The sequence below is a fragment of the Acomys russatus genome, chromosome 16, assembly GCF_903995435.1.
Source record: "Acomys russatus chromosome 16, mAcoRus1.1, whole genome shotgun sequence".
NCBI lineage: Eukaryota > Metazoa > Chordata > Mammalia > Rodentia > Muridae > Acomys > Acomys russatus.
This window is the reverse complement of record NC_067152.1, coordinates 24811399-24837301: the sequence shown is the minus strand read 5'-3', so window position 1 is coordinate 24837301 and position 25903 is coordinate 24811399. Positions and strand designations below refer to the sequence as shown.

The following is a 25903-nucleotide window of genomic DNA, read 5'->3' as shown; positions in this document are numbered from 1 at the left end:
GGTGAGGAGCCATGGCTGTGATACCCGCCGGCCCCATAGTCTGTCAGGGCAGGGTCTGTAATCCACTGAGGCTGTCCAGGATGGCACCTCTTCCAGCCAGGTGGGCCCCTCTTAACCACAGGATTCAAGCAGCAAGGAAGGGTCCTCGGGGCAGGTTCCTGGTATAGCCAGCTGCCCTGGATGCAATGTGGCCAGAGGACCCTCTTCTCTGCTTTGGTGATGGAGACAAGTCAGGCCTTCCTCTCTCCGAAGGCACAACAGGGCCTCTGCAGACGTGACCTCACACTGGCACATCCAGGCCCAGGTATTCAGGGTTCTCTGCTGTGGGGGTCCCTTCAAAGGTACTTGGTGGAGCCCCACACTCCGATGGGTCCTGGTCCCAGTAATAGAGGTTGTCAAAGGCTGGGCTGAAGGCAGAAGGGTGGGGCTGAGAGACAGTGCCTTCTCTGGGTGCTAAGTACTCAGGGTTTTCCACGGCACCCCCAAAGGCAAAGACATCTTTGACAACCCCATTCTTCCCAGGAGAGAGAGTCTTGGGTCTTTCTAGAGTAGCAGGGCGCACAGGAGGCAGAGGACCCTCCGGGGTCAAGGGAGGCTGAGGCCGAACCTCTGGCTGGTTCACATACTCTGCAAGAGAGAAGTCATAAGAGCCCCACCACGGCCCCTCAGTGGGTGTGGCCTGAGGGTCCCCCAACTCCCCTCCTCCCAATCTCTCAGGCCTGGACTCCATACCGGGCTGGGGGCTGCATGCCAGGGGAGCAACGTAGCCATCGGTCTCGGGGGGTAGAGGTAATGTGGGGTCCTCGCTGTACCGCTGTAGAGGGCTGAGGTCATGTGGAGAGAGGTTCTGCAGCCCTTTGGCTACCCCCATTGCCAGGTCACCGTCAAACACGTCAGAGCCAGCCCCTTCTGAGGGAGCCAGCGGAGACCTGGGGGGCTCTTCTTCCGAGGGCTCCAGGCCCAGTGTCAGCTCGCCACCTCCACTCTGGGGTAAGAGAGGGTCGTGATGGAAGCTGCTCAAGGGTCTAGGGGTGGGGGACTTGGAGAGGAATGACAGGGTCCCAGGAGAAAAACACAGGCCATCTCGGGAGTATGACAGTCATGATGGAGAAAGTGGGGTCCCAAGGGTTGGAAAGCAGCAATGGCGATGGAACCTTCCAGAGAGGTGAACGTGGGGGAGCACAAGGGACGGGACCCTGACAGCTCTGAGATGGGCACTGACCCTGGTAGATGAACTTCGGTGCCTGCGGTGAGCTGTGCTCCCGGTGCCTGGGGCAGGGTCTGGGCAGAAGAATCCCTGCTGGGGTACCAGATACTCCTCAGCATCTACTAGGTCACCCATGTCATCATCCTCCAGCAGTGAACGGTAGAAGGTACTGTCCAAGGGGCTGGATGGGCCCAAGTCCTCATTCTAGGGAGGGAGGAAGACACAAAGTGAGTCCTTTCTGGCCTCGAAGGGTTCACCGAGCTTAGGCTAGAGGTGAGGCTGGGCTCGGGGACTTGGCATGCAGGAGTCTCTTCTCTTTCCCCATCCCTGCAGGGGGAGGATGCTGTTAGGACAGGGCTGGTGTGGGAAGGGCCTAGTACCTGGATGACCACAAAGCGCTGGGGGTCTCTCGCCATGCGGGAAAATTCTGATACCAATTCCCGGAACCTCGGGCGACATTCAGAATCGATCATCCAACCTGAGTCAGGAGTGAGTTCAGTGGCACCCTTGTCCCGGGACCCATCTGAGAACCAGCTGCCTGGCTCCTTCCTGCTCCCCCTTGAGTCTGGCCTAGACAACCCTGGCTGGCTGAAAGTCCTCACACGGTGGAGCACAGCTGGACACTGGGGCCCTGAGCTAGAACCCTGGAGCATTTCTCCTCTCAAAGCTGTCCTCTTGGGCAGCTCAGGACGTCTACTGTGAATTGGTAAAGCACCTCTGAGGCTCCTTCCGGGACACTTGAGCCTGCCCATTCGCACCCCGCTCTTCACCCACACATGGTCCGTAACCACCCTTCCTCTATGCCTGAGGTTCAGCCCTGCCACGTACACTTGACCATAATCATGTAGACGTCGATGGTGCAGATTGGAGGCTGAGGTAGGCGTTCTCCCTTCTCCAGCAAATCAGGGATCTCCCGGGCCGGGATCCCTTCGTAAGGTTTGGCCCCAAAAGTCATCAGCTCCCACACAGTCACGCCTAGGACAGACAGGCATTAGGTGTGGGGGAGCAGAGGAAGTGTGGGTGTGCAGAGGGAAAGACTGGTCTACCCATCTCCTCTACTCCCCAGGTGGGCACAGACTCCCCACAGGATGGCCATAAGCAGCCCTCCTCCTCTTCCCTCCATCCCTACGCCATCATGGCCACCACCGCCTCTACACACCGTAGCTCCACACATCACTCTGATGGGTGAATCGCCGCCTAAGAATGGATTCCAATGCCATCCACTTGATGGGCACCTGGGAATGCAGAGCAAAAAGTCCTGCCTGGGTGTGGTAGGGGAGCAGACCTACCTATTCCAAGTCCTCCTAAAGGCCAGATACCAAGCCATCCCCCGACCCCACCTCTCCCGCCTCCAACCTTGCCCCCATCTGCATGGTACTCCGTCTCATCAATGTCCAGCAGCCGTGCCAGCCCAAAGTCTGTAATCTTGACGTGGTTGGGACTCTTGACCAGAACATTCCGGGCAGCCAGGTCCCTGTGCACAAGCCGTACGTCCTCCAGGTAGCTCATCCCCTGGACAGCAGGCACCAGTGTGGAACTTGAGTCTAAATCTCACCTTAGCGACACTCCCCATCCCCATCCTGGCTCCAAATGAAGACAGGGATTTGTACCCAAAGGACCCACAGGGAGAGCCAGGTGCCCCCAAGCACATACCTTGGCAATCTGAACACACCAGTTGAGCAGGTCCTGGGAGCCAAGGCGACCTCGGTGTTCTCGGACATGGTCCAGAAGGCAGCCATAGGGCATAAGTTGTGTCACCAGCTGCACTGTGGATGTCAGGCAGATGCCCAGGAGGCGGGACACATAAGGAGAACCCACACCAGCCATCACATATGCTTCCTGCAGACAAGGGTACACAGAGGCTATAGAGGAACCCATCTATCCCCACCCACTATAACTCCTCCTTTCCCAGAGACCCTCACCCACCCCTCACCAGCTACACCCAGGGCCCCCCAAATAGGAAGATTAAAAGTCAAGGTTTAGGGGTCCATCTCAAACCCCAGTGAAGAAAAGGCAGCCCAGAGCTACAGCAGAGGGTCCTCACAGTTCCCAAAGGAGAGGGGGAAGGGGCTTACATCTAGAATTTCTTTGTTAGCTTTAGGGGATGTGTTTTCCCTCAACACCTTGATGGCCACGGGGATTTTCACGTTCTCCCCATCTGGGATCCAGATGCCCTACATAGAAAGAAAAGGACTTGAATCAGGCCTGTGGCCCAGATCTAGCTGGTCCCCAGCCATTCCTTGAGGTGCCTTCCCCACCTTCCAGATAGGCCCCGCCCCCTCCTCTTGGCCACGCCCCTGCAGGCACAGCCCCTCCTCCAGATCTACCCATGCCAGAATCCGGCCCCCTCCTGCTGACCTTGTAGACAGTGCCAAAAGCTCCTGATCCAAGCACCTTCACCTTCCTTAGCTCCGTCTCTTTTAGGATCCGCATCTGTGCCTGGTTAGGCATGGCCCCACTGGGCGTCAGTGGCTCCACTAGCTGGAGTGAGAGGTAGATAGGGTAAGTGCCAAGCAAGCTGTAGACAGTGGGGGCGGAGGGCGGGGAGGGAGCGGTAAACGGGGTGGAGGGGGGAACGGGACATACCAGGAGGCCCATGCCCCACCTCACCTCAGTTTCCTGCAGCAGCCTTCGCATTGTATACTTCCGGATCTTCTGTCGCCTTCGCTTGATTAAGATTCCAACGACCACCACTATGACCAGGAACAACAGGGTGCCCACCACAGTTACTATGGTAAATGTCACCGGGCTGGAAACAGAGCCCAGAATCAGAGATCCGGGGTTAGTCTAAGGAGGAAGTTCGAAGAGAAGCCATGGCAGGAATGGGCCTTGGCTCAAAAACTTCATGGGAGAAAACCCACCAAAGACCTTGTTAATATGCACTGTACAGCCTACCCCTGGGGACTTCTGGCACGAGAAATGGGGTCCAGGAAGCATGTATGTGTACCCTAAGACTCTCAGGTACTAGTCAAAATCTTCTCCACGGTTTCCTTGCCTTGCTGCTGTTGCACTTAGGGTTCCCACTGCCAGGACCCCTATTTCAACACGACACAATTGTTTATGATTCATCGTAGGACACACAGGACCCCTCGATATTCACCAGACCATTTATCGGTTGGTTTATCTAGTTTTCCAACTTGCTCACTTATATAGCCCAGGCTGCTTGCCTCGGTCTCCCAAGGGCTGGGGTTATAGGTGGGTACCCCCCACCTATCCTTGCTCCCCGATAGCCCATCTTGCTCTGCACGGGACAACATGCATGTCAATATCTGTCATACAACAAACACCTAGTGTTTGCTTCCCAGACAAAAAGCAGCTCCTTCCTAAAGCGCTCTAGCATCCTGGAGTCCTGTGGCCCAGGGGTCAAGAACTCCACCCTCCGGATCTGGACCTCACTGCCTTAGTGTACACCCACTCTGCGCTGGTACGGTTCACAGCACACACCAGAGAGCTCTCAGCTACCCTGAACTTGCCTGACCCTCCAACCTGAGTGCATCGAAAGCATCCTGGAAGCCTCCAGCTGCCCAGCTAGGATACTCAGAGGCTCTGTGCACTGCCACTGTACTCTCGGTCTATCTGCAGTCCCAGCAACGTGAACCTGGCACGTGTCCCCAGGGAACCACACTTCCTAGCATCCCCTACCCCGAAGCATCCTGAGCAGCTCTTTTTCCACTTGTTGAAACAAAAGCCAATAGATAGAAAAAAAAAATGGGGTAAGGAGGGAGGCATGTGTGGTATTGTTAGGTCACCCTCTCTCCAGGGGTGATGGGGAACCTCTGGGGCTCAGGCCCACCTGGCTCTCTGCTCTGCTGGACAGCCTCGTTCATCCAGGTCCACACAGCTGCAGAAGAAAGAGTGCCACCATCAACCCCAGGAATAGTCTCCTACTATTCCCGTGGGGCTGGTGTGGCAGCATTATCCCCATTGTGACAATCAGAAAAACTGGGTTCCGGTCACCAATTTGCTCTGTGCCGGCCCACAGTCTGGGAGCCCACTTCCCCTACGCTCCTATAATTTCCTGTGCTGGGCAGGAAAGGCAGACACTGTCTAGGCTGGACAGTCAGCTATTCCCTCCATGAAAGAGGCCCGGGGTATATGGCATGTGTGAAGAGAGCATGGCAAGACCTGTTACACCCACGGGGCTCGGCTGTAGCTTAGTGGAAGAGGGTCTACAAGGCCCTGGCATCACCAGCCAAGCAATGAAATATCAACACTTCTGCCCCAGCAGTCGCTACTTCCATGCCAACACCATGTCACAAGAAGGCCTGTGCACAGACGTCCCTTTGTATGTGGAGCTGAATGGCAACATACTGTTTAAAAAAAAAAAAAGAAGAAGAAGAAGAGGAGGAGGAGGTGCTTAGTCTTACTGCAACATGCTATGCCATGGCTGGATGATATGCATGGGAGGCCTGCCCTTTTCTGAGGAGAAATGGAAGAGTGGATTGGGGGGTGACAAGGGACTACGAGGAGAGGAGAGAGGGGAAACTGGTCTGGGGGATGGAGGGGGGAATAAAATAAATAAATACATACATAAATAAGCAAGCAAGCAAGAGCAATATCCCCGCACTGAGACGTTTGGAGAGGGGTAGATGGAGACGCACTTAGAGCAAAGGATACAGAAAGTGGGCAAAAGGCGGTTCACGCCTTTAAAGGCAGAGGCAGAGGCAGATCTCTGTGAATTGGAGGCCAACCTGGTCTACAGAGCTAGTTCCAGGACAGCCAGGGCTACACAGAGAAACCCTGTCTTGAACAACCAAAGATAAGAAAAGAAAAGAAACAAGGGCTGGAGAGATGCCCAGCGAGAGGTAAGAGCACTGGCTGCTCTTCCAGAAAACCTGGGTTTGGTTTCCAGCATCCGTACGGTGGCTCCCAACACACCTCTCTGTAACTCCGGGTCCAAGGGATCTGACTGCCTCTTCCAGCTGCCACAGGCACCAGGCACAGACACGGTGCACAGATCTTCATGCAGGCAAAGCAATCTGCACTGGCTACTCTTTTTGTTTGTTTTGGGTTTTTATTGTTGTTGTTGTTTTTCTTTTCTTTTCTTTTTTTTTTTTTTTGATTTTTCGAGACAGGGTTTCTCTGTGTAGCCTTGGCTGTCCTGGACTCACTTTGTAGACCAGGCTGGCCTCGAACTCACAGCGATCCACCTGCCTCTGCCTCCCGAGTGCTGGGATTAAAGGCGTGCGCCACCACCGCCCAGCTTTTTTGGTTTTTCAAGACAGGGTTTCTCTGTGTAGTCTTGGCTGTCCTAGACTTGTTTTGTAGACCAGGCTGGCCTCAAACTCACAGCGATCCGTCTGCCTCTGCCTCAGAGTGCTGGGATTACAGGCGTGTGCCACCACTGCCCAACATCCTTTTTTTTTTTTTAAGATTTATTTTATGTGAGTGCTCTATCTGCATGTACACCTGCATGCCAGAAGAGGGCATCAGATCCCAGTATATATAGATGGCTGTGAGTCAGCATGTGGTTGCTGGGAATTGAACTCAGGACCTCTGAAAGAGAAGACAGTGCCCTTAACCACTGAGCAATCTCTCCAGCCCTAGCCTCCCCTCCAGATTCTTTTTTTTTTTTTTTTTTTTTTTTTTTTTTTTTTTATTTATTTATCATACATACAGTATTCTGCCTGCATGTACACCTGCACACCAGAAGAGGGCATCAGATCTCATTATGGATGGTTGTGAGTCACCATGTGGTTGCTGGGAATTGAACTCAGGACCTTTGGAAGAACAGCCAGTGCCCTTAACCACTGAGCCATCTCTCCAGCTCCCAGCCTCTAGAGTCTTATCTTGAGTTCCTGCCCTGACTTCCCTGGATGGTGGACTGTGTTGTAGAGGTACAAGTTAAATAAATAAACCCTTTCCTCCCCAAGTTACTTTTGACCCTGGTGTTTATCACAGCACTAGAGACTCTTAAAGAATGAAAGAAAGGCCAGACGTGGTGGCACACGCCTTTAATCCCAGCACTTGGGAGTCACTGTGAGTTCGAGGCCAGCCTGGTCTACAAAGTGACTCCAGGACAGCCAAGGCTACACAGAGAGACCCTGTCTCGAAAACCCAAAATGTGTGTGTGTGTGTGTGTGTGTGTGTGTGTGTGTGTGTGTGAAGGTGGTCTTAACCCCCTTGCGCAATCAGCCCCAAAGAGCCTCCTCTCATGAGAGCCCTCCTTTCTACCAAAAAGAGTCCCTCCACTCACGAGTGGGTGCAGTTGATGGGGCACGGCTGGCATATGCCCTCCTCATCCGGGTACTTCCAGATGGGCATGTAGGAGAGGTCTGGCTTCACACCACTAGGGCAACGAGCCACGCAGAAGGGCGAGTCCTTGTAGTGGGCACAGGATGCACACTTATCGGCCTCCTGGGTAGAGAGGAAGGGTTTGTAGGGGGTTAGGGCTGCCATCCCTATAGCAGCAAAATCAGGCCCGTGTCCCTGACCAATGAGAAAAATCACCTCCCTCTTAGTGGAGCCAACATCCCTGCTCTTCACAAGGAAATGGAGGGACCAGAAAGGGACGTGAGTTCTCTAAGGTGTGACCAGTGACAATTACTATGTACAAAGTTTTTTTTTTTTTAATCTCGCTTGGGCACTGTGCCAAATCCTATTTAATTTTGTTCTCACCACACCCCAACCGGGAAGAACTATTACAACATTTACCGCATACAAGTGAAAACCGAGGTTGGAAACAGGGCCTGCGTTCGGTCCTTAGCACAGCCAAAGACACAGGCCTTCTCGGGACCTCATTCCCAGACTAAAGGGCTCCAGTGTCAATAGCAGGAAAGAGCATCCCAGTGTCCCCAGCACAATGTGAGCTGATCCCAGCCTCCCTGACCTTCCCCTCCAACTCCTGCTGCCCAGGCCTGAGCCGAAACCTCTTCTGGGAATATTTTACCTAAGGCAACCAGACCCTCACCACCACGCCTGCCCCTCCCCCAGGCCCTGAGCCCACCAGCGCCTCACCAAGCCAAAGCAGGTCTCTGAGCTGTTTTGAGGCTGACACTCGGGGTGACACGGTAGACAGTGCTTGTCACTCACATACTCCCTAGGGAGCCTGCGAGAGAGGCGGGTGTAGTAAGGGGGCCTGGGAGGTATACCCCGTGTTCTCCTCCAGCCATCCACCCACTCCTCTGCCACTCATACCCCTTCCATACTCGGCACTCCTTCACACACTCCTGGCCCCGAAGGAAGTGACTGCAGTTGACACACTGGGTGGGTCCCGGCCCCCAGCAGTGCCCATGGGCACACAGTGGGTCACAGGCCAAGCCCATAAGACCTGCAGGAAGGGGAACAGCAGTAGACGGAAGTGTGAGGAGAGGCCCAGGTGTAGGCAAAAAGGCTATGAGCATGCTCCAGGCGGAAGGGGTAGGGGCCGGTCCTAGGACATGCAGGTTCACGAAACAGGGACGGGATGGATGTTTGGGCAGCGTGGAAGGACGCAGGTGGAAGCCATGCCACAAGGCTAAGCCATCCACAGGCGAGTGATGAGCAGGGCTGTAGCCGGGCGTGGTGGCTCACCCCTTTAATCCCAGCACTCGGGAGGGAGAGGCAGGCGGATCTCTTGAGTTTGAGGACAGCCTGGTCTACATAGTGAGTTCCAGGACAGCCAGAGCTACATAGTGAGAGCCTGTCTCAAAACAACAACACAAGGGCTCTAGGACAGGACGTTTGTAAAGGCCTCAGGAGGCCGTCGCCAGAGGCTACTGATACTCCGGTGTACTGGTCCTCAGTGCTGGGTTTCCTGTCTTACCGCATTCCTCCTCAGGCCGGTTCCCACTGTGGAGAAGGGCCTGGTGGGGGTTCCGGAAGAGCTGGTCCCAAGGCACAGTGTGTACAAAGCAGAGATGGGTGTTGCGGTGAACGAGTGCCAGCCCGCTGCCCAGCTCCCGCAGTGAGCGCAGCCCCAGAGAGTGGATTCCCAGGCCTTGCAGTGTCAAAGAGTAGGCGCCGCTGTGGAAAATGGGAGTTTCCAGTTGCAAGAAGCTATCTGCTCTAAGGCCCATTTCTGGGCGCCAAAGGGTCACTTCCACCCTCCTCCTGCCTCAGTGCACACTGCAAACTCGTATGAAAGCTACTGCGCTGTGTCACGAGGGAGCAGGGCACCGGTGCCTCCTATGTATGCTCCCCTCTCCTCATACTTACTCATGGAGAATCCGTCCCCGAATGACTCGAAGGTTCTGGAAGACACTGAGGTTATGGAGGCTGTCTGGCCATGCTGAAATGTATAGGTAACCTGCAGGCAGAGGACGGGGCTGGGTATGTAGATCTCCTGCCCGCCCCCTCTGTGGAGCAGGACAGACAGACAGACAGGCAGGCAGGCAGGCAGACAGGCAGAGCCCACCTGTGATCTCCTCCAGGGTTTCGAACACTCGGAGCTGCTCGGCCTTCAGGGGAGCAATGCTGGAGGCGGGGTTCCTAGAAGGATCAGGCGGCATCAGTAGGGCAAGAAGATGGAGGGCGGGAGCCCCAGAAGGCCGTGGCATACCACTCTCTGCCCTCACGGATGCCTTCACTTAAGTCCCATCAAGCTCGGCTGTTCCCACCCTGACACTCAAAGCCAGGCAGAGCAATGTTTCTGCCCTTTGATCTTTGAAGTCTTATTTGCCAGTATGGCCTGCACAGACACTGGCTTCAGTTGCCAGAGGCATAAACGAGTTGAACTGTTTGTATGAAAGATATATGAAGCCGGGCGTGGTGGCGCACGCCTTTAATCCCAGCACTCGGGAGGCAGAGGCAGGCGGATCGCTGTGAGTTCGAGGCCAGCCTGGTCTACAAAGCGAGTCCATGATGGCCAAGGCTACACAGAGAAACCCTGTCTCGAAAAACCAAAAAAAAAGAAAGATATATGAAAATCACCCAAGTATCCATTAGCGAACGGGGGTGCTGTGCCAGGTGTGGCGGTGCACGCCTTTAATCCCAGCACTTGCAAGGCAGAGGCAGGCGGATCGCTGTGAGTTTGAGGCCAGTCTGGTCTACAAAGTTAGTCCAATACAACTGGGGCTACACAGAGAAACCCTGTCTCGAAGAACCAAACCAAAAAAAAAAAAAAAAAAAAAACCAGGGGTGCTGCTACATAACATCCTGATCTCTGCAGACTCTACAATTCAAACATGGGGAATGCCCCCAGTATCTGTCAAGCGCTCTTCTAAGAGGGTCCCAAATACTAACTCTTTCAGTCTTTATAACCACCTTCTGCATAGAACTCCGATGGTCTGCCTTCTACACAGGAGGGCACTGAGGCATAGAAAGGAGAAGGTGGGGTGAGGGGTGCTAGAGAGATGGCTCAGAGGGTAAGAGCCCTGGCTGCTCTTCCAAAAGTCCTGAGTTCAATCCCAGCAACCACATGGTGGCTCACAACCACCTATAATGAGATCTGGTGCCCTCTTCTGGTGTCCAGGCACATATGCAAGCAACTCTGTGTCCACCAATATACAGAAGGCTAGAAGAACACACAGAACTTTAACAATATCCCCTCTGGGATGGGAGTATTGGACTTTATTTGGATGGTTTGATCACCACGTATGTCCATGTCTATGGATAACATGGTATTTACAAAAGTAACCTGCAACTCCATGTTTCTGGCTCCCTCTGGTCTCCTACCTGCCTCCCACCCAGGGGAGTCCCCAGAGATGCTACTGCTACACCTTACCTGGCTCTTCAGAACTTGGCATCCTCCCTGACCCTCCCTCAGGCCCCTGTGTACCCTTACCCATCAAAGCTCTCTGGCAAGAATGCCAAGCTCCCAAAGATCTTCTTGCAGCCAGTGAATTCCTGGATGTTGGCACTGGTGATGGCCTTCGCTCCTCGCAGGTGCTCCATGCCCAGACCGTAGCACACTGAAGGAAAAGGGTGGCAAGAGAAGCCATCTCAGCACCACATGGCATACCAGAGACCTGGCTGCTGTCCTCTCCCGAAGTGACAAGTCTCTTCCCTATGTGGGCAAGGGAAACTCAGGGGACCGATCTGGAGAGGGGCAGGGTAGGCAGGACAGAGCGAGAAAAGGACTGGGACCCAGGAGGTAAACAAAACGGCAGGCAGCGACTGCAGCTGGTCTTGGAGTGGGGCGGGTACCTCGAGCACAGGGCTTGTTGCATTTCTCACACTGCTGTGTTCCGTCCTCAGCTGTGACCTCTTGGTTATTCAGGGGACAGACCAGAGTGCAGGATCCCACTTCCGTAGAGAGGTAGTTGTCTGTATAGATTGGAAATACAAATCCATGTACCCTAGGCCCCTCCCAGCCCAGCACAAGCAAGGCCACTGTGCCAAGGCCTAAGAAGAATACTACCAAGCAATCCTTGAAGGCCCTCTCCACGCACCTGAACTCAGGACAACCCTACAACACTCCTATTCGGCCAGCATTTTGCACAGAGGGAGATGAAAGCACAGAGTTATGCAAATCACAGCCATCACTGTGGTACTAAGTAACAGAACTAGGACTTTTTTGTTTTAAAGGCTTCCTCACTATGTAGCTGAGGATGACTTTGAACTCCTGATCCTACCGCCTCTAATTTCCAGGTGTGAGGGTGACAGGTTTGTGCCACTGTATTCACCTTGGAACCAAGCCTTCACCCCAACAATCTGGCTCCAAAACTTATCCTCTCACCCTGGCCACAGGGAAGCGTAGCCAGAACCTAAAGACCCACTCTACCTCCCATAAGAGGAAGGAAAGAGGCCCCAGGTCCAAGCCCAGTCCCTACGTGTTCATCAAAGCGTACGGTCATTGTCATGCAAAGCCCTACACCATGCAGTCTGTAGAATAGGACATGTTTTTAAAAGAGCATTTAGTACAGACTAGACATCAGTCTCAAAAATTCGCAAACAGCACCTCACTCAGACATGACACAACTGTTAGGACAGGACAACTGCTACCCCTATTTTACAGGTAAGGAAACTGAGGCACAGAAAGAGGAAAGCAGTAAGACTGTTATTAAGTGGTAGGGGACAGGGTTCAAGTCCAGCACTCTAGCTCCCGAGTCTAGGCTCTTGTTACCCATGTAGCTGTCCAGAATGAGGCAAAATCCCAGGAGTGGGGGTACAGCCCTGTGACCCCAGCACGCGGCAGGGGCAAAGCTGGAGGATCCGAAGTTCAACGTCATTCTTGGCTATGTGGTGAGTTCAAGGTAAGGCCAGGCTAAGCTACCTGAGATCCTGACTTAAGAGGGGGTTGGGAGGGGCTGGGCATGGTGGAGCACATCTTTTTTTTTTTTTTTTTTTTTTTAAAGATTTGTTTATTTATTACATACAATATTGTGCCTGCATGTGTGTCTGCACACCAGAAGAGGGCCCCAGATCTCATTATAGATGTTTGTGAGCCACCATGTATGTGGTTGCTGGGAATTGAACTCAGGACCTCTGGAAGAGCAGCCAGTGCTCTTAACCATTGAGCCATCTCTCCAGCCCAGTGGAGCACATCTTTAATCCCAGCACTTGGGAGGCAGAGACAGGAGGATTTCTGAGGTCTAGGCCAGCCTGGTTTACAGAGTGAGTTATAGGACAGCCAGGGCTACATAGAGAGACCCTGCCTAAAACAAAATAAAAGGGCAAGGGCTAGAGAGATAGCTCAGCAGTTAAAAACATTGGCTGTTCTTGCCGAGGATGTAGGCTCAGTTCTTAGCACCTACATGGTGGCTCAGAACAGTCTGTGACTCCAGTTCCAGAGGATCTGAGTCTTCTGACCTCCATGGGCAATGAACTCACATAGTGCACAGACAAAGAAACACACACATAAAATAAATATAAATTTTAAAAAATAAGTAAATAAATAAATAGTTTTAGTTTTAGTTTTTCAAGACAGGGTTTCTCTTCATAGCTCTGGCTGTCCTGGGCTTGGTTTGTAGACCAGGCTGGCCTTGAACTCACAGTGATACACCTGCCCCTGCCTCCCAAGTACTGGTATTAAAGGCACGTGCCGGGCTGGAGAGATGGCTCAGAGGTTAAGAGCACTGACTGCTCTTGCAGAGGTCCTGAGTTCAATTCCCAGCAACCACATGGTGGCTCACAACCATCTACAATTCAGTCGGATACCCTCTTCTGTTCTGCAGATGTACATGCAGGCAGAGCACTGTATACACAATAAATAAATATATCTTTAAAAAAAAAATAAATAAAGGTGTGTGCCACCACGCCCAGCTAATAAAATATTTTTATTTAGAGGCAGGTGGATCACTGAGTTCAAGGCCAGCCTGGTCTACAAAGCGAGTATAGGACAGCCAAGGCTACACAGAGAAACCTTGTCTCTAAAAAAAAATTTTACTTATTTATTTAGTATACAGTGCACATCAGATCACATTATAAATTGTTGTGAGCCACCATGTGGTTGCTGGGAATTGAACTCAGGACCTCTGGAAGAGCAGTCAGTGTTCTTAACCACTGAGCCATCTCTCCAGCCCCTAATAAAATATTTTTCAAGAAAAAGAATGAAGCTGGGAAGTGCTGGCATACACCTTTAATCCCAGCACTTGGGATGGAGAGACAGGCAGATCTCTGTGAGTTGAGGACAGCCTGGTCTACAGAGAAAGTTCCAGGGAAGCCAGGGCTACACAGAGAAACCTTGTCTCAAAAAAAAAAAAAAAAACAAAAACAAAAACAAACAAACAAAAAACTAAACACCAAAACTAAAAAAAGAAAGAAAGGAGAGGAAAAAGAAAAAGATGAGACAGCTAGACCAGAGCAGCCTTGAAAGGGACACAATACAGCATGTCCCTATTTAAACAAGCCACCTTCCCTAGACAAGGCATTAAAATGATGGGTTTTTTCCCCAGCACTCACAGGGACAGGTGGTCACACAGCTGGCACCGAAGGTGTAACGACCCTCAGGGTTAGGCACGGACTCGAAGGTGTCTGTGTTGTAGGTGACGAGGGCTGGGCAGTGCAGCTCACAGATGCCACTATGATTGAAGTGGAGGCAGGCCTGGTAGAGACAGGCCGCTGGTGGTCACTGTGATGTTTCAACCTGGTGCGCGCCAATGGCAGCAGGCCAGTGCCAGGAAAGATGCCCACCCCTTGCATCCTGGAGGGTTGGCCCGGGGGGCACAGGAACGAGAGGCACATACCAGACAGTCAGAATGCTTGGGGCCCGTGCAGCCTGCAGCACACTGTTCATGGCAGCAGTCAGTAGGCAGCCGGCCCTTACATCGGGCACAGCCACTGGTGCAGATGGTTCCAGTCACTGTCGGTGAAAGGACAGGATGAGGGCTGGGTACCAGACCCTCAAGCAGCATTGCCTTCTGGGAGACATCTCCCAAGTAAGTCACCCCACAACTCCCAGCTGTCTACCTGCTCCAACCCCACCTCCGGCCATCAGGGTTCCCCTCAGACTCACAGATCTGACAGTCCTCAGGACTCTCACCCCAACAGTAACTGTCTTTGCAGGCTGGGGCACAGGGTGGACCTGTGGGCAGAAGCAAAGGGAGATGGTGAGGGAGGGAGGCAGGGAGGGTAGAGAGCGGCGGGGGGGGGGGGGAGGGGCTGCAGGGGCGGGGGGAGGGGGGGGGGCTGAGAGGAGGAAGGTAAGGAAGCAGGGAGAGAAAAGGAGGATGAGGAGGGAGACAGCGAGGAGCAAATGGTGGGAAGAACCTGTCAGCAGAGCCCAAGGGCAGATGCACAGTGAGGGGAGGAGCAGGAATCACCCCCAAAAAGGAAACAGACCTCAATAATAGATGGAGGTCCTGCCTACAAGCAGTGAGAGGACACAGTGATACCAGCAAGGGCAGGAAAAGGGAGTGGGTAGGGTGGGGGGCTAAGATGGGGCTGTAAGTTAGGAGTCTGAGTCAGGTGTGCTGTCACATGGGCGTGGCTTACAGGCCCGGGACCGAGTGGTGTCTACATCTACAGGAGCCAGCTGGTTACTCTTGCGGAAGATGTCCTTCCACAAAACAGTGTCCTGGTAGCAGAGCTGAGGGTTCCCACGGATCAAAACTCCTCCCTTCAGGATCTCTGTGGGGAAGGGCAAACAGTCAGGCCCCTCCTGGCCTCCTCTGGGGGCTCCTGCCTTCCCAGTCAGTGGCAGCCACACACGGGAATAGCTGGAGACTGGGAAAGGAGATGGGGACCAGCAGAGTGGGGGTGTTCATGTGGACCAAGCAGGGAGCTCCCCCCTTGCTTGCTTTCTGCCTCACCCTGTGCACACCATGTTGGGGTGAACAGAGAGGCTCTGAGGCAGGGAGACAGCTTAGTGGAAGAGCAAGCATTCCGCATGCACCAGACCCTAGCACGAGAACAACAAAAAAATCCCTAAAGTCCTAAAGTCTAAAATCCCATGTGACCACTGGCTGGCTGTGTAACGCTGGCCAAGTCACTGGTCTTCTCTGTATGCCTCGGATTTCTCACCTGTAGAGTGAGAATAACGCCGAAGAAGAAGGCTGGTGGTGGCATGCCCGTGACTCAAGCATAGAAAGCTGAAGCAGGGGGTTTGCTTCAGGATCAAGGTCAGCCTGGGCTGTGTAGTGAGATCATGTCTCAAAAGACAACAAAACCGGAAAAACAAAATAAACCTAGCCAGAAGAAACAGTGGAGGGGTTACTAGCAGGATGTACAGGATTATACCATGACTGAAATCCAGCGTGTTACGTGCTTGGGGCTACACATGCAGCTCCTCAGGTTGTTTACTGCAGACTTTTACATGACAAGGATGGGGGGGGGGACCCCAGCCTGAACTCTAATATTGAAACCGAGGATCTGATGCACGCTGCAACCTCCTGAAGAAGCGGGGGGTCGAACCTGGAGCCTAACTAAACACTCTGCCGCTGAACCCCCGCACAGCCTTCTTTTTCTAATCTTTATGGGGGGGGGGTAGCAAAAAGAGGGAGGCTCAGGCTTGCCTGCATGCAGCCAGAGGGGACCATACTTCTAATCCTCACACCCAGAATGGCCTAGTCAGCAGCCAAGAACCAGGAAATGCTTGCAGTGGCGGCAAAGTGACCTGTGAGACTTCGAAGCTGCAGCTCCCGCAGCCCTTCTGGGGTTCGGCCTGAGGTGGTGGTCACATTGTCCAAAGGATCTCGGTTGTCTAGCACAGCCAGGGCATACTTGTCCTCAAAGAGCTGGGTGCCTCTCACGATGCGCAGCCTCTGCAGCGGGACGTGCCTCACCTGGTTGTGAGCGATGAGCATGTATCCCTGGACTTCCTGGATGTCCTGGGGCGGGGAAGAGGGCAGGGGATGGACAGTGAGGCTCACTCTGGGCTTAAGAAAGCACCTGCACTTCACAAGGCCCCAGGCTAACTCAGGGGTGGCGCTATGTCTTGCAAGGCGCCCACCCCCACCCCCTGTCACCCCTTGCAGTCTTGTCCCCTCATGCCCAAGATAGAGCCTTAGGCCACTCTTCACCTGGCCTCATCAGATTCTTGTCTGTCTTGATAAGCGTGCAGAAGCACTCTGGCAGTTGAAAGCCAGGGCCCCACCCACCCTCTGCACGTCTCAGTTTCATCTCTGAAAGGCAGGGCCTGTACAAGATGGCGTCTGTGATTTTAAAGACCATGTCTGCTCCTTGCAGCCCCACTCCAGGATCTGTGGATACAACCCAGTGGGCTGGACTCCTTTCTCTCTCTCTCTCTCTCTCTCTCTCTCTCTCTCTCTCTCTCTCTCTCTCTCTCCTCTCCCCTACATACAACTCTCCCTCAGAAATTTTTCTCTAGCATTCCTCACAAGGCCCAGGATGTCTGCTAGTACAATATACTGATAGAGAAGCTGAGGCCTGCAGAAGTTAAAGGTCTAGACCACATTCACAGGGCTGGACCTAGAACTTGTACCCCTAAAGAAATAGTGATGGGCTGGGCGTGGTGGCACACGCCTTTAATCCCAGTACTCAGGAGGCAGAGGCTGGCAGATCTCTGTGAGTCCGAGGCCAGCCTGGTCTACAGAGTGAGTCCAGGACAGCCAAGGCTACACAGAGAAACCTTGTCTCTCAAAGAAAAAAGAAAGAAAGAAAAGAAAAGAAATAGAGCCGGGCATGGTGGCACACACTTTTAATCCCAGCACTCGGGAGGCAGAGGCAGGTGGATCTCTGTGAGTTTGAGGCCAGCCTGGTCTACAAAGTGCATCTAGGACAGCTAAGGCTACACAGAAAAACCTGTCTCGGAAAAAAAAAAAAAAAGAAAGAAAGAAAAAAGAAAAGAAATAGTGACGGAGACAACTGAACGATGGCCAGCCACTGCAGAGAGAGTCAACTGCTTCAGCATTCCTGGCTGAGGAACCACAAGAGAGAAGGGGGCCCTTTTCCTCACACACCTCTAATCAGGGGGCTCAGCAGGACCAGGTCTCACCTGCAGGAATGAGAGGCTGGCACTGGCAGGCAGGTAGGTAAGCTCCAAGTTCCCCTGCACTACCTGACAGCCCTGGTAGAGGTGGCGCAGCATGTCCAGGTGGGTCTCAGGACTGGCGGGGAGCCGCAACTTCATGTCTGTGCCGGTGCACACTGGTGGAAGGGAGGATGCGGGTCAGGACACTGCCGGTGCCCTTCTCCAATCTGGTCACCTCCCCACGCTCACTCCCTGGAGTCACGTCCTCTCAGACAGAGAGAAAACGTGGCTGACAGCCTTTCCTCCCTCGCCTCTGCATTTGTGGGGTCTAGAAGGGAAGGATGCTCTCGTGTTTTCGGGGGGGGGGAGTCAGCAAGTTGAGGAGAGGCCCTCTGTAGCTCGGCCACCTTGAGCACCCAGAGGGGCCCCAGTGTGTCAGCCCTTCAGGGCTTACCACAAGAGTTTCAAGAGTTTCAGCGGGCAAAGAAAGCCTCCCTTCGTCCCAGAAGTGAGGGTGAAAAGTCCCCAAAGAGAGGCACTGATGAATCAGACCCCTCCGGATACCCCCATCTGTATCCCAGGCAAACAAACTCTGGGCATTCTCTCCTTATGCCATTCCAACACACCCACGTGTCAACCTCCCTGCTCAGGACAACTGCCCCCACAGTGCCACCCAAAACATGGGCATGGAGGGTTGACTGGAATCGTTGCTGGGACATAGGGCTAGCCAGGGGCCTGGTCATCACTGTGGAAGCCCCTGGAACCCATCCACAAGGGGAGAAAAAGCCTAGGACACCAATGAGAGGACCTCGCTGCAGATCCTGACTGGGGTGAGGCACAATCCACAAGTTCCTACACCAGCTCTCTCACCCTTGCCACCACCTGGGGCAAAGGCTCCAGAAGCAGCTGGCAGAAGCTGTGCCACAAAACTCCTGCCGCAAAGGCACTACATCAGTTCTGTGTACCTGCCCAGTGCCAAAGGGGTCCCCAAGCTGCCCTGTCGCCCCTAAGCCCGCCTGCCCCTCAAAGCTGCTATGCTAGAGACCAGACAGTCCCACTTAATCTCCACACAGGAGAAGCTGCACCCCAGCTAGGGGGCTCCCGGTTGCAACTGGCACCAAGCCTGCCAGCAGGGAAGAGATTAAAAGTGCCCAGTTGAACTTGTTTTTCTGCTCGGATGAGCAGATGAATCACCTGGTTCGTCTGGCCCAGGAGGTTGTGGGAGGGGGAAGGGGGGGAGGCGGGTGGAGGGTGTCTTCACATACACAGGCCTATGGGTGCCTGAGCGGCCGAGGCTCCCTATTGATTACTGCTCTGCCTTCCAGTGACTGTGTGCAGATTCAAGAGACAGTGCAATGACCAGCTTTGGGATCAGATTGCAAGGGCACTGCTGTCCAGGCTATATGAAACCTAAAGCCAAATGCTAGTTATCTTCCCAGCTCTAGATCTGAGGAATGCTTGGGGGCAAGCAAGCTCCTGGGCTCCCAGGCTGCCTGCTATAGCCTCAAGCTGACAAACTTCTATAAACATCCACAGAGGTCTCTCTCTTCCTAGTCCTCTAGGCAGACAGGGAAGGAAGCAAGGAGGGAAGGGCGGAAGGAACAGAAACAGGCTCACCTCCTGGATGGAGGGGGAGACAGCCAGGCCTACCCACCCTACCCTCCTGCTTCTTGATCATGCCCCCCCCTACACACACACACACACACACACACACACACACACACACACACACACACACACACACACACACACACACAGCTCCCAAGAGAAACAGGAGCTAGGGGTGGCAGCCAGGCCCAAAATAACGCCCTGCTGCCAGGACCTCCCCCAGCATCGCAGCTTCAGCTGCTTATATGCACAGCTGTCTCCAGGCCCAGATCCCAGGTCCAGCCTAGCTGGACAGGGATGGCAGAGCTAAAGCAGGGGCCCACCCCTGTGGCAGTTTACCCCCTGCAGCCCTCTGCGGCGTCTCCAAGAGGGAGGCACACCAGCTGGAGCAGCCAAGCAAAAGGAAGACAACAATAGCCATCACCATGGTAGCCAAGCTGAGTGCCTACTGTATACTTCAGAGGCTGAGGCTGCTGCCTCTATTTTACGAAGAAGGAAATTAATCTTCCAAGGTCAAAAGGCTGGTTTGGCGGTAAATCATGCACAGAGCATGCGTAACCTCCCCGAGTTCCAATCCCAGCACCACAAAACCAACCAACCAACCAACCAAACCAAGAGCAATGGGGCAACGATTTGAATCCAGGTCTGTCTCAGATGCCCTGTTCCTTCCATTAACACACACACACACACACACACACACACACACACACACACACACACACTCCAAGGCCACACCCCACACACAAACATAAAAACACACTAATTCTCCAGTGTGGCCAATAAACACAGAGGCTCAGGCAGGGCAGGGTGGCGGGGCTAGGCAGAAGGTCAGAAAGAGTGGCAGCCACGCCCCACTAGCCACCTTGTTTATCTGATTTGAGTAAGAGTCTTAAAGTGTTTGCAGACAGGTGGGAAAACTGGTACCCTGAGATCTCCCTCCAGGGAAGATAGAAGCTGCCAGCTGACCACACACACACTGCTGACCTACGGCCACAAAAGCCACCTTTGGTCCCCTTCCAAGTCTCCGATCCACTCCCCACTATTTACCACGCTCTCCCCACCAGCTCTGCCCACGGTCCCCATAGCTGTCCTGTCCCATGAACTTCCAGGTGAGGCAAAAAGGCTCTAAATCTACCTGGAGATGCTCCCTGCCTCCAGAACAGGTGCCCCTTCAGAAGTCTCATCTTCCAATTCTCAGAGACAAAAGCAGTAGAAAGCAGGACCATCTCAGAGCAAGGGCAGGGCTTACTGTGGTGGGCTCCGGACAAGTATCTACTGAATGGAACGGATGAATGAAGTGTGTGAGTGAATGAATGAATGAGTGAATGAATGAATGAGTGTGGGAATTACATCTAGTCAAGAGGGACAAGATTCCATCCCTCTGCTCAGAGCTGGCCACAGCCCTTCAGGTCCCTCCTGTTGAACACTGTGCATCAGGTTGAGCCCCAGCTTAGAACTTCTCCTGTGCGTTCTCGCCTTCCAGCTGGTCCTCGGCCCCAGCTGTGTTCTTTCTTTTCTTCATTTGCAGTGTTGAGGCTAGAACCCAGGGCCTCCTGTATGCTGGGCCCCCCAGCTGCTATCCGGCTCACAGTATGAAAGCCAACAGTTCCTTTGGTTTTCATAAACCCTGCCAGCAAACTACCTACATGCCCAAAGCTCCCCAACCAGGCCAGAGGCCAGAGCTCAGTCAAGTGACACCAGGCTTCCCTTGCCACACACACCTGCTCTAAGAAGCTGATGTCAGGGCCGGGCGTGGTGGCTCACGCCTTTGGTCCCAGCACTCGGGAGGCAGAGGCAGGTGGATGGCTGTGAGTTCCAGGCCAGCCTGGTCTACAGAGTGAGTCCAGGACAGGCAAGACTACACAGAGAAACCCTGCCTCGGGAAGGAAAAAAAGGAAGAAGAAGAAGAAGAAGAAGAAGAAGAAGAAGAAGAAGAAGAAGAAGAAGAAGAAGAAGAAGAAGCAGCAGCTGATGCCAGAGCAGAGTCTACTAGGCTCAGGGCCTTTTGTCCACAAGCCTAGCTTAGCTGCCCCTGAGCTATAGGGAGCATATGATCAGACCTCCAGTGCAGAAGAGACTCATCTCTAAGGCCAACAGCAACTGCGACTTAGTTGACCCCTCAGTAAAATTTTACTGACCTCAACTTGACAGTAAAAACTCTTACTCCCTTCTGAGGGCCCTGAGAGTTAAAGGACAGGAGGAAGAGAGAGGCACTCTGTAAACACAGGGAGCTTTGTAAACAGACCTGCAGCAACCCAAACAGCAGCTTTAACGATTGATTCACTGTCTGTCTACCACTGCTAAGGATGTAGTCTCCGGCGTATCTTCTGCCTGACTGGTGCCCTAGCAAATAGCAGAACTGTCTCCCCAGGAGACCAGGAGAGCTCTCCACTGGGACAGGAGAGGGATTCTCCTTCCTCATCCAGTCCATCACTCAAGTGCAAACATACCTTCCCTGGGCCCTTCTCTGCCTCTCAGCCCAGGCTCTGGGTTCCCTTCCACTTCAGCTCCCCACATCACTCCCACAGGCCTGTGTGTCCTAGTGGTCTCTGGCGGCTTCCTGACCCCCATCCCTGACACTGCTGAGGGGCCAAAGAGAAAGGCTAGCATGGGCTGGCCACTAACTCTGAAGCCAGGAAGGGATCTCAGGCCCCCATCTCCTGGCACCCTCTCCAGCCTGGGATAGGGGCTAGGAAGGCCACACTGAGTTACAAAATAGCACTTCCCTTTGTGACAGCCAGGCAGCCCCAAGGCTTTTCTAGCCCATTCCTGTTTGATGACTAAAACTCTGACCTCCTCTTAAGTGGTCCCTGATAAGTCTCTTCATTTCTCTGAGGTTCCATTTTTGTTTGTTTGTTTGTTTTGCTTTGCTTTTTCCATCGGTACACCTGTTTCAGAGGACAGTGAAGAGAGGGGACAAAGGCACCTGTGGAAAAGAATCTGCCATGTGGGAAGCACACAGAAGTTTTTAAAAGACAAGCGAGAAGCATATAGCAGTATCTGGGTAATTACAGACCAGGGGAAAAGAGAAAGACTTTCCACTTGACTTTGAAATGCAATATATTTTTTTTTCCTTTTCCTCGTTAGGATTTACTTTATTTGATGTGTATGGGTATTTTGCCCGCCTTTATGAGTGCACTACACCCATGCCTGGTGCCAGTGGAGGTCAAAATTAGGCATCAGGTGCCCTAGAAGTGGAGTTTACCGATGCTTGTGAGCCACCAGGTGGGAACTGGGAACTGAACCCCTGAGTCCTCCGCAAAAGAACTCTATGCAGCCCCCATATAGCAAAAAGAGGGAAGGGTCTAGAGAGACTCACACTAGAATGAAATGTGGATGATCCCTGCAAGCTTAGAGACCTGTGTTCACTGCACTTTGGAAAACCCTGAGTGCAGAGGATCCCAGCAACAGCTTGACTCTCTGGGCTTTCCCAGCTCTCCTTTCCCCAACACAGCTGCCCCAGACCGGTTCAGGGGCATGATGTGGAGCTAAAGGCAGCTGGATGACACACTGCCTTCTTTAGCCATTCCTGCTGGGACAAACTCCAGTCTTGTCCCTCTGCACCCAGCAGTGCACCCGGAGAGATGAAGACTGGAGAGCGGACCCCCGAGACTCTAGCTCTAGAGCACAAGACCACCCCTGGCCAACCGCACACCCAGACTCAGGTGAAGGGGCCTGGCGTGAACTTCTGCCCAGCAAGAAAGTCAGGAGGCTGTCCTCCTGAGAAACAGAAAGGAGCCGTCCTCCTCAGCAAGGCAAATCCCAGTGTTTATTAAGCAGATATAGCCCAAGTACCTTGAGGGAGTTCCCAGAGAGGGCAGAGTTCATCTTGTGTCCCCAAGTCAGCAGAGAGATTGCTGTTTGGCAACACAAAGCCAGACACACATACAACCATCATAAACACCTCAGACATACAGGGGTACCTCCACAGAAAGGTCAGGGGTGTACTGAATGAACCCTGGGAGACACACAGATGGTGCTACCCCAACTGCCCTGGCTCCCTGGCCTCTGGAGAACAGCATCCACGGCTCCCAGAACCCGCTTTCTGTGTCTTCTATACAGCCCACTGATTCAGGAAGCAGTGTCCACATTGTTCCAGGTGGAATCATTATTATGATTTTAAATATATGGCTGAGAGTCACACTACCTGGGGTCCACCACTTATTCGATTCGAGACTTTATTTCTCCAGCCCAGGTTTTCACCCTGGGACAGTGAGAAGGCTACTAACATTTCTACTGTGGAGTTAGTTGTTCTTAGTACCGAAGAAGGAATGCATGCAAACCGCCACCCACGGAGTCTGGCAGAGCTGACCCACACGGAGCGTGTATATCAGCTTTTACGCTTATAGTAGAAAATGGACATATGGGTCAGTCTACACACTGCCGGGTTACACTCCTAGCCCCCAACACGAAGATACAGGCAAGAAAACCACCCGGCCCTCTAGCTGGTCTACCCCCTAGCTGACCTTATTTCTTTTCGATGCCCTCCCCTCAAATGGCCAGGAACCGTTCCCATTTTACTATCTGGGAGCAGGAAAAACACACGGTCCACCCTTCAAGATCTAAGCGTTCCCAGAGTCTCAAAGCACACAGTACCTAACCTGGCTCTGAGGAAAGTTGTTCAAAACAGGATTGTGGGGTGTGCAGCCCAGTGGTAGAGCGCTTGCCTAGCACGCGCGAGACGGGGGATGTAGGGTGGGAGTGTTGCATCCCCAGCACAGGGGGAAAACAAAACAAAACAACAAAAAAACTTGTTCAAAACAAATGTCTGCCCCTCCCCCCGCTGCGCCCCCCCCCCAAACCCCAGACGTGTACCGGAGGCAACTCAACTGCGGACTCCGCCACTCCGTCCTCCCTGCTCCACAGGACGGGTTACTTTCCCCACCGCCCCCTCCTCGGCGACCCCGCTGGAAGCGGGAGTAACTAACTAAACCCAAAGGGCCGGAGGGGGTGGGGAGGGGGAGGGGCAGGGCAGAGGGGACCCCGAAGGCATCTTGCCCAGTCCAGTCCGGAGGCGGAGGCTGCCAACTGGAAGAACTATGAGGGGGCTCGGAAGAGGGGGGAAAACAGGCGCACGCACGCACGCACAGCGCTCCACACACCCTCCGGAGGAAAACTTTCGGGCTAGTTTCAGAGAACTTTCCCCAGGAGTTCCCCGAGCTTCTCTGAGCCGGGTAAGCCGCAGTGTGGCCAGAGGGAAACGGTCCCGACCTCCAGTGTGGTCCTCTGGGTGACTGCCCCATCCCCAGCTGCTCTGATCCCCTCCGGGCCCGCGGCGCCGGCAGCCTGAATCGCCCCATCGCCCAGGACCGCCTGGCTGTAGCGCTCACGGGGCCCCCGCTGCTCCGGCCGCCCGTGGGCGCAGCCGCAGCGGCCCGCACCCTCCCCAAGCCAGACCCACCTTGGGTGCCCGTGGTTCCGGGGGGCAGGAGGGCGAGGAGGAGCCCCCAGCGGCACCAGGCCGCCAGCTCCATGGTGCTCACTGCGGCTCCGGCCCCATGGCTCAGGCTGGACCAGGCTGCGGGCGCGGGGCGCGGCGAGGCCAGGCACAGACCAGCGCCGGAAGGGGCCGCCTGGGAAGGGGCGCTCCTAGGCTCTGGGTCCCCGGCGGCGGCGGGCAATCTCAGCTCCACAACTTCACGCCGCACTTCCTCGAGCAGCCCTCCTCCTCCACCTCCTCCGCCGCCAGTGATTGGGAGCCGCGCGCTCCCGGCTCGCCCCCCCACTCCTCCAACTGCATTCCAGCAAGGCTGGGAGTGGCTGCTCCCAGCTTCACTTTCTCCCTCCCGGCCCAGGCCTGGGTGCGCCCTGCCCAGTGCCCCGACGCCTGGCTTACTTGCTGCAGTTCTCACCCATTTCCTAAAAGCAGAGCGTCCCTTGAGCCCCTCTTTGCAGTCTCCGGTTTTATCTTGAACATTCCCGGGACGTTTGCATCTGACTCCATCACACTCTTAATATCAAATAATAGGTCGGCTGCCACATCCTCAGGTAAAATCGACAGCCTGGGAAGAAGATGCAGTATGTCTAACTAATGACTTCGAGGACGCTCTGAGATGTCATTTTTATCCTTTTGGGTATCTCCAGCCTGCTCTTTAGAGGAATCCATAGAACTAGGAGGAGACAGTCGCGGGGGGGGGGGGGGGGCGGCGCAGGGGGACTCTGTTAATCCTTGGAAGAACAGCTTCCCCTGTTTGTTTTTTAATTTTTTCGTTTTTTAAAAGACTTTACTTTTACTTCATTTTATGCGAGTTTACCTGTGGTTTTGTGTGTGTGTGTGTTTGTGTGTGTGTGTGTGTGTGTGTGTGTGTGTGTGTGTGTGTGTGTGTTTGGGGTGGCTCGCATAAGTGTAGTTGCCCACGGAGTTCAGAAGAGGGAGTGGGACTCAATCCGTTACGGGCAGTTGTGTGCTGGGAACTGAACTTGGGTCCTCGGCAAGAGCCTGTGGACGTGGGCACTGTCACTGTTATTGAAGAATCTCCTGTCTCGATGTTATGGGAAAAAAATGTTCTCCATCATCTTAATTCCTAAGGGCTAGACAGCCGATAGCTGGGTAGGAGAGTTGAGGCAGGACTTTCAAGGCCATTAGGGAGTTTGAGGTGGAACAGAGAAAGTTGCCATGAAGACGTGGCCATGAGGACACGGATGCAGCAGGATCGGTCAGGGTGAGACTAGACGACAGATAACAGGGCACATGGCTGGGAAAGAGTCCAGACCAGTGTGGACCGGTTAGAATTGATGAACATCTGCCCAGCTATGGTGCTTAAAGCTTATGATTAAATGTAATAGGTCTCTGTGTCATTATTTGGAAGGTAGAGCAAGTGCAGAAAAGCCCATACTGCAGTACAAGGAGGCAGAGG

The 25903-nt window shown here is 53.8% G+C and overlaps 1 protein-coding gene across 1 annotated transcript; it reads right to left on the bottom strand.

Annotated features, from left to right (window-relative positions):
- On the bottom strand, positions 1–24719 carry Erbb2 (erb-b2 receptor tyrosine kinase 2). The gene is made up of 27 exons (XM_051158487.1): positions 24448–24719; positions 17463–17614; positions 16122–16335; positions 15002–15136; positions 14523–14591; positions 14254–14369; positions 13970–14111; positions 11273–11392; positions 10911–11037; positions 9543–9616; positions 9344–9434; positions 8952–9151; positions 8345–8477; positions 8165–8255; positions 7404–7564; positions 5001–5048; positions 3818–3956; positions 3566–3688; positions 3283–3381; positions 2861–3046; positions 2564–2719; positions 2367–2442; positions 2036–2182; positions 1588–1685; positions 1223–1411; positions 733–985; positions 1–627 (listed from the first exon to the last, which is right to left on the bottom strand). The coding sequence occupies exons 1-27, from the start codon at positions 24518–24520 to the stop codon at positions 281–283; spliced, it is 3759 nt and encodes a 1252-aa protein (XP_051014444.1). The 5' UTR covers positions 24521–24719; the 3' UTR covers positions 1–280.
- Positions 24720–25903: the final 1184 nt, after the last annotated feature.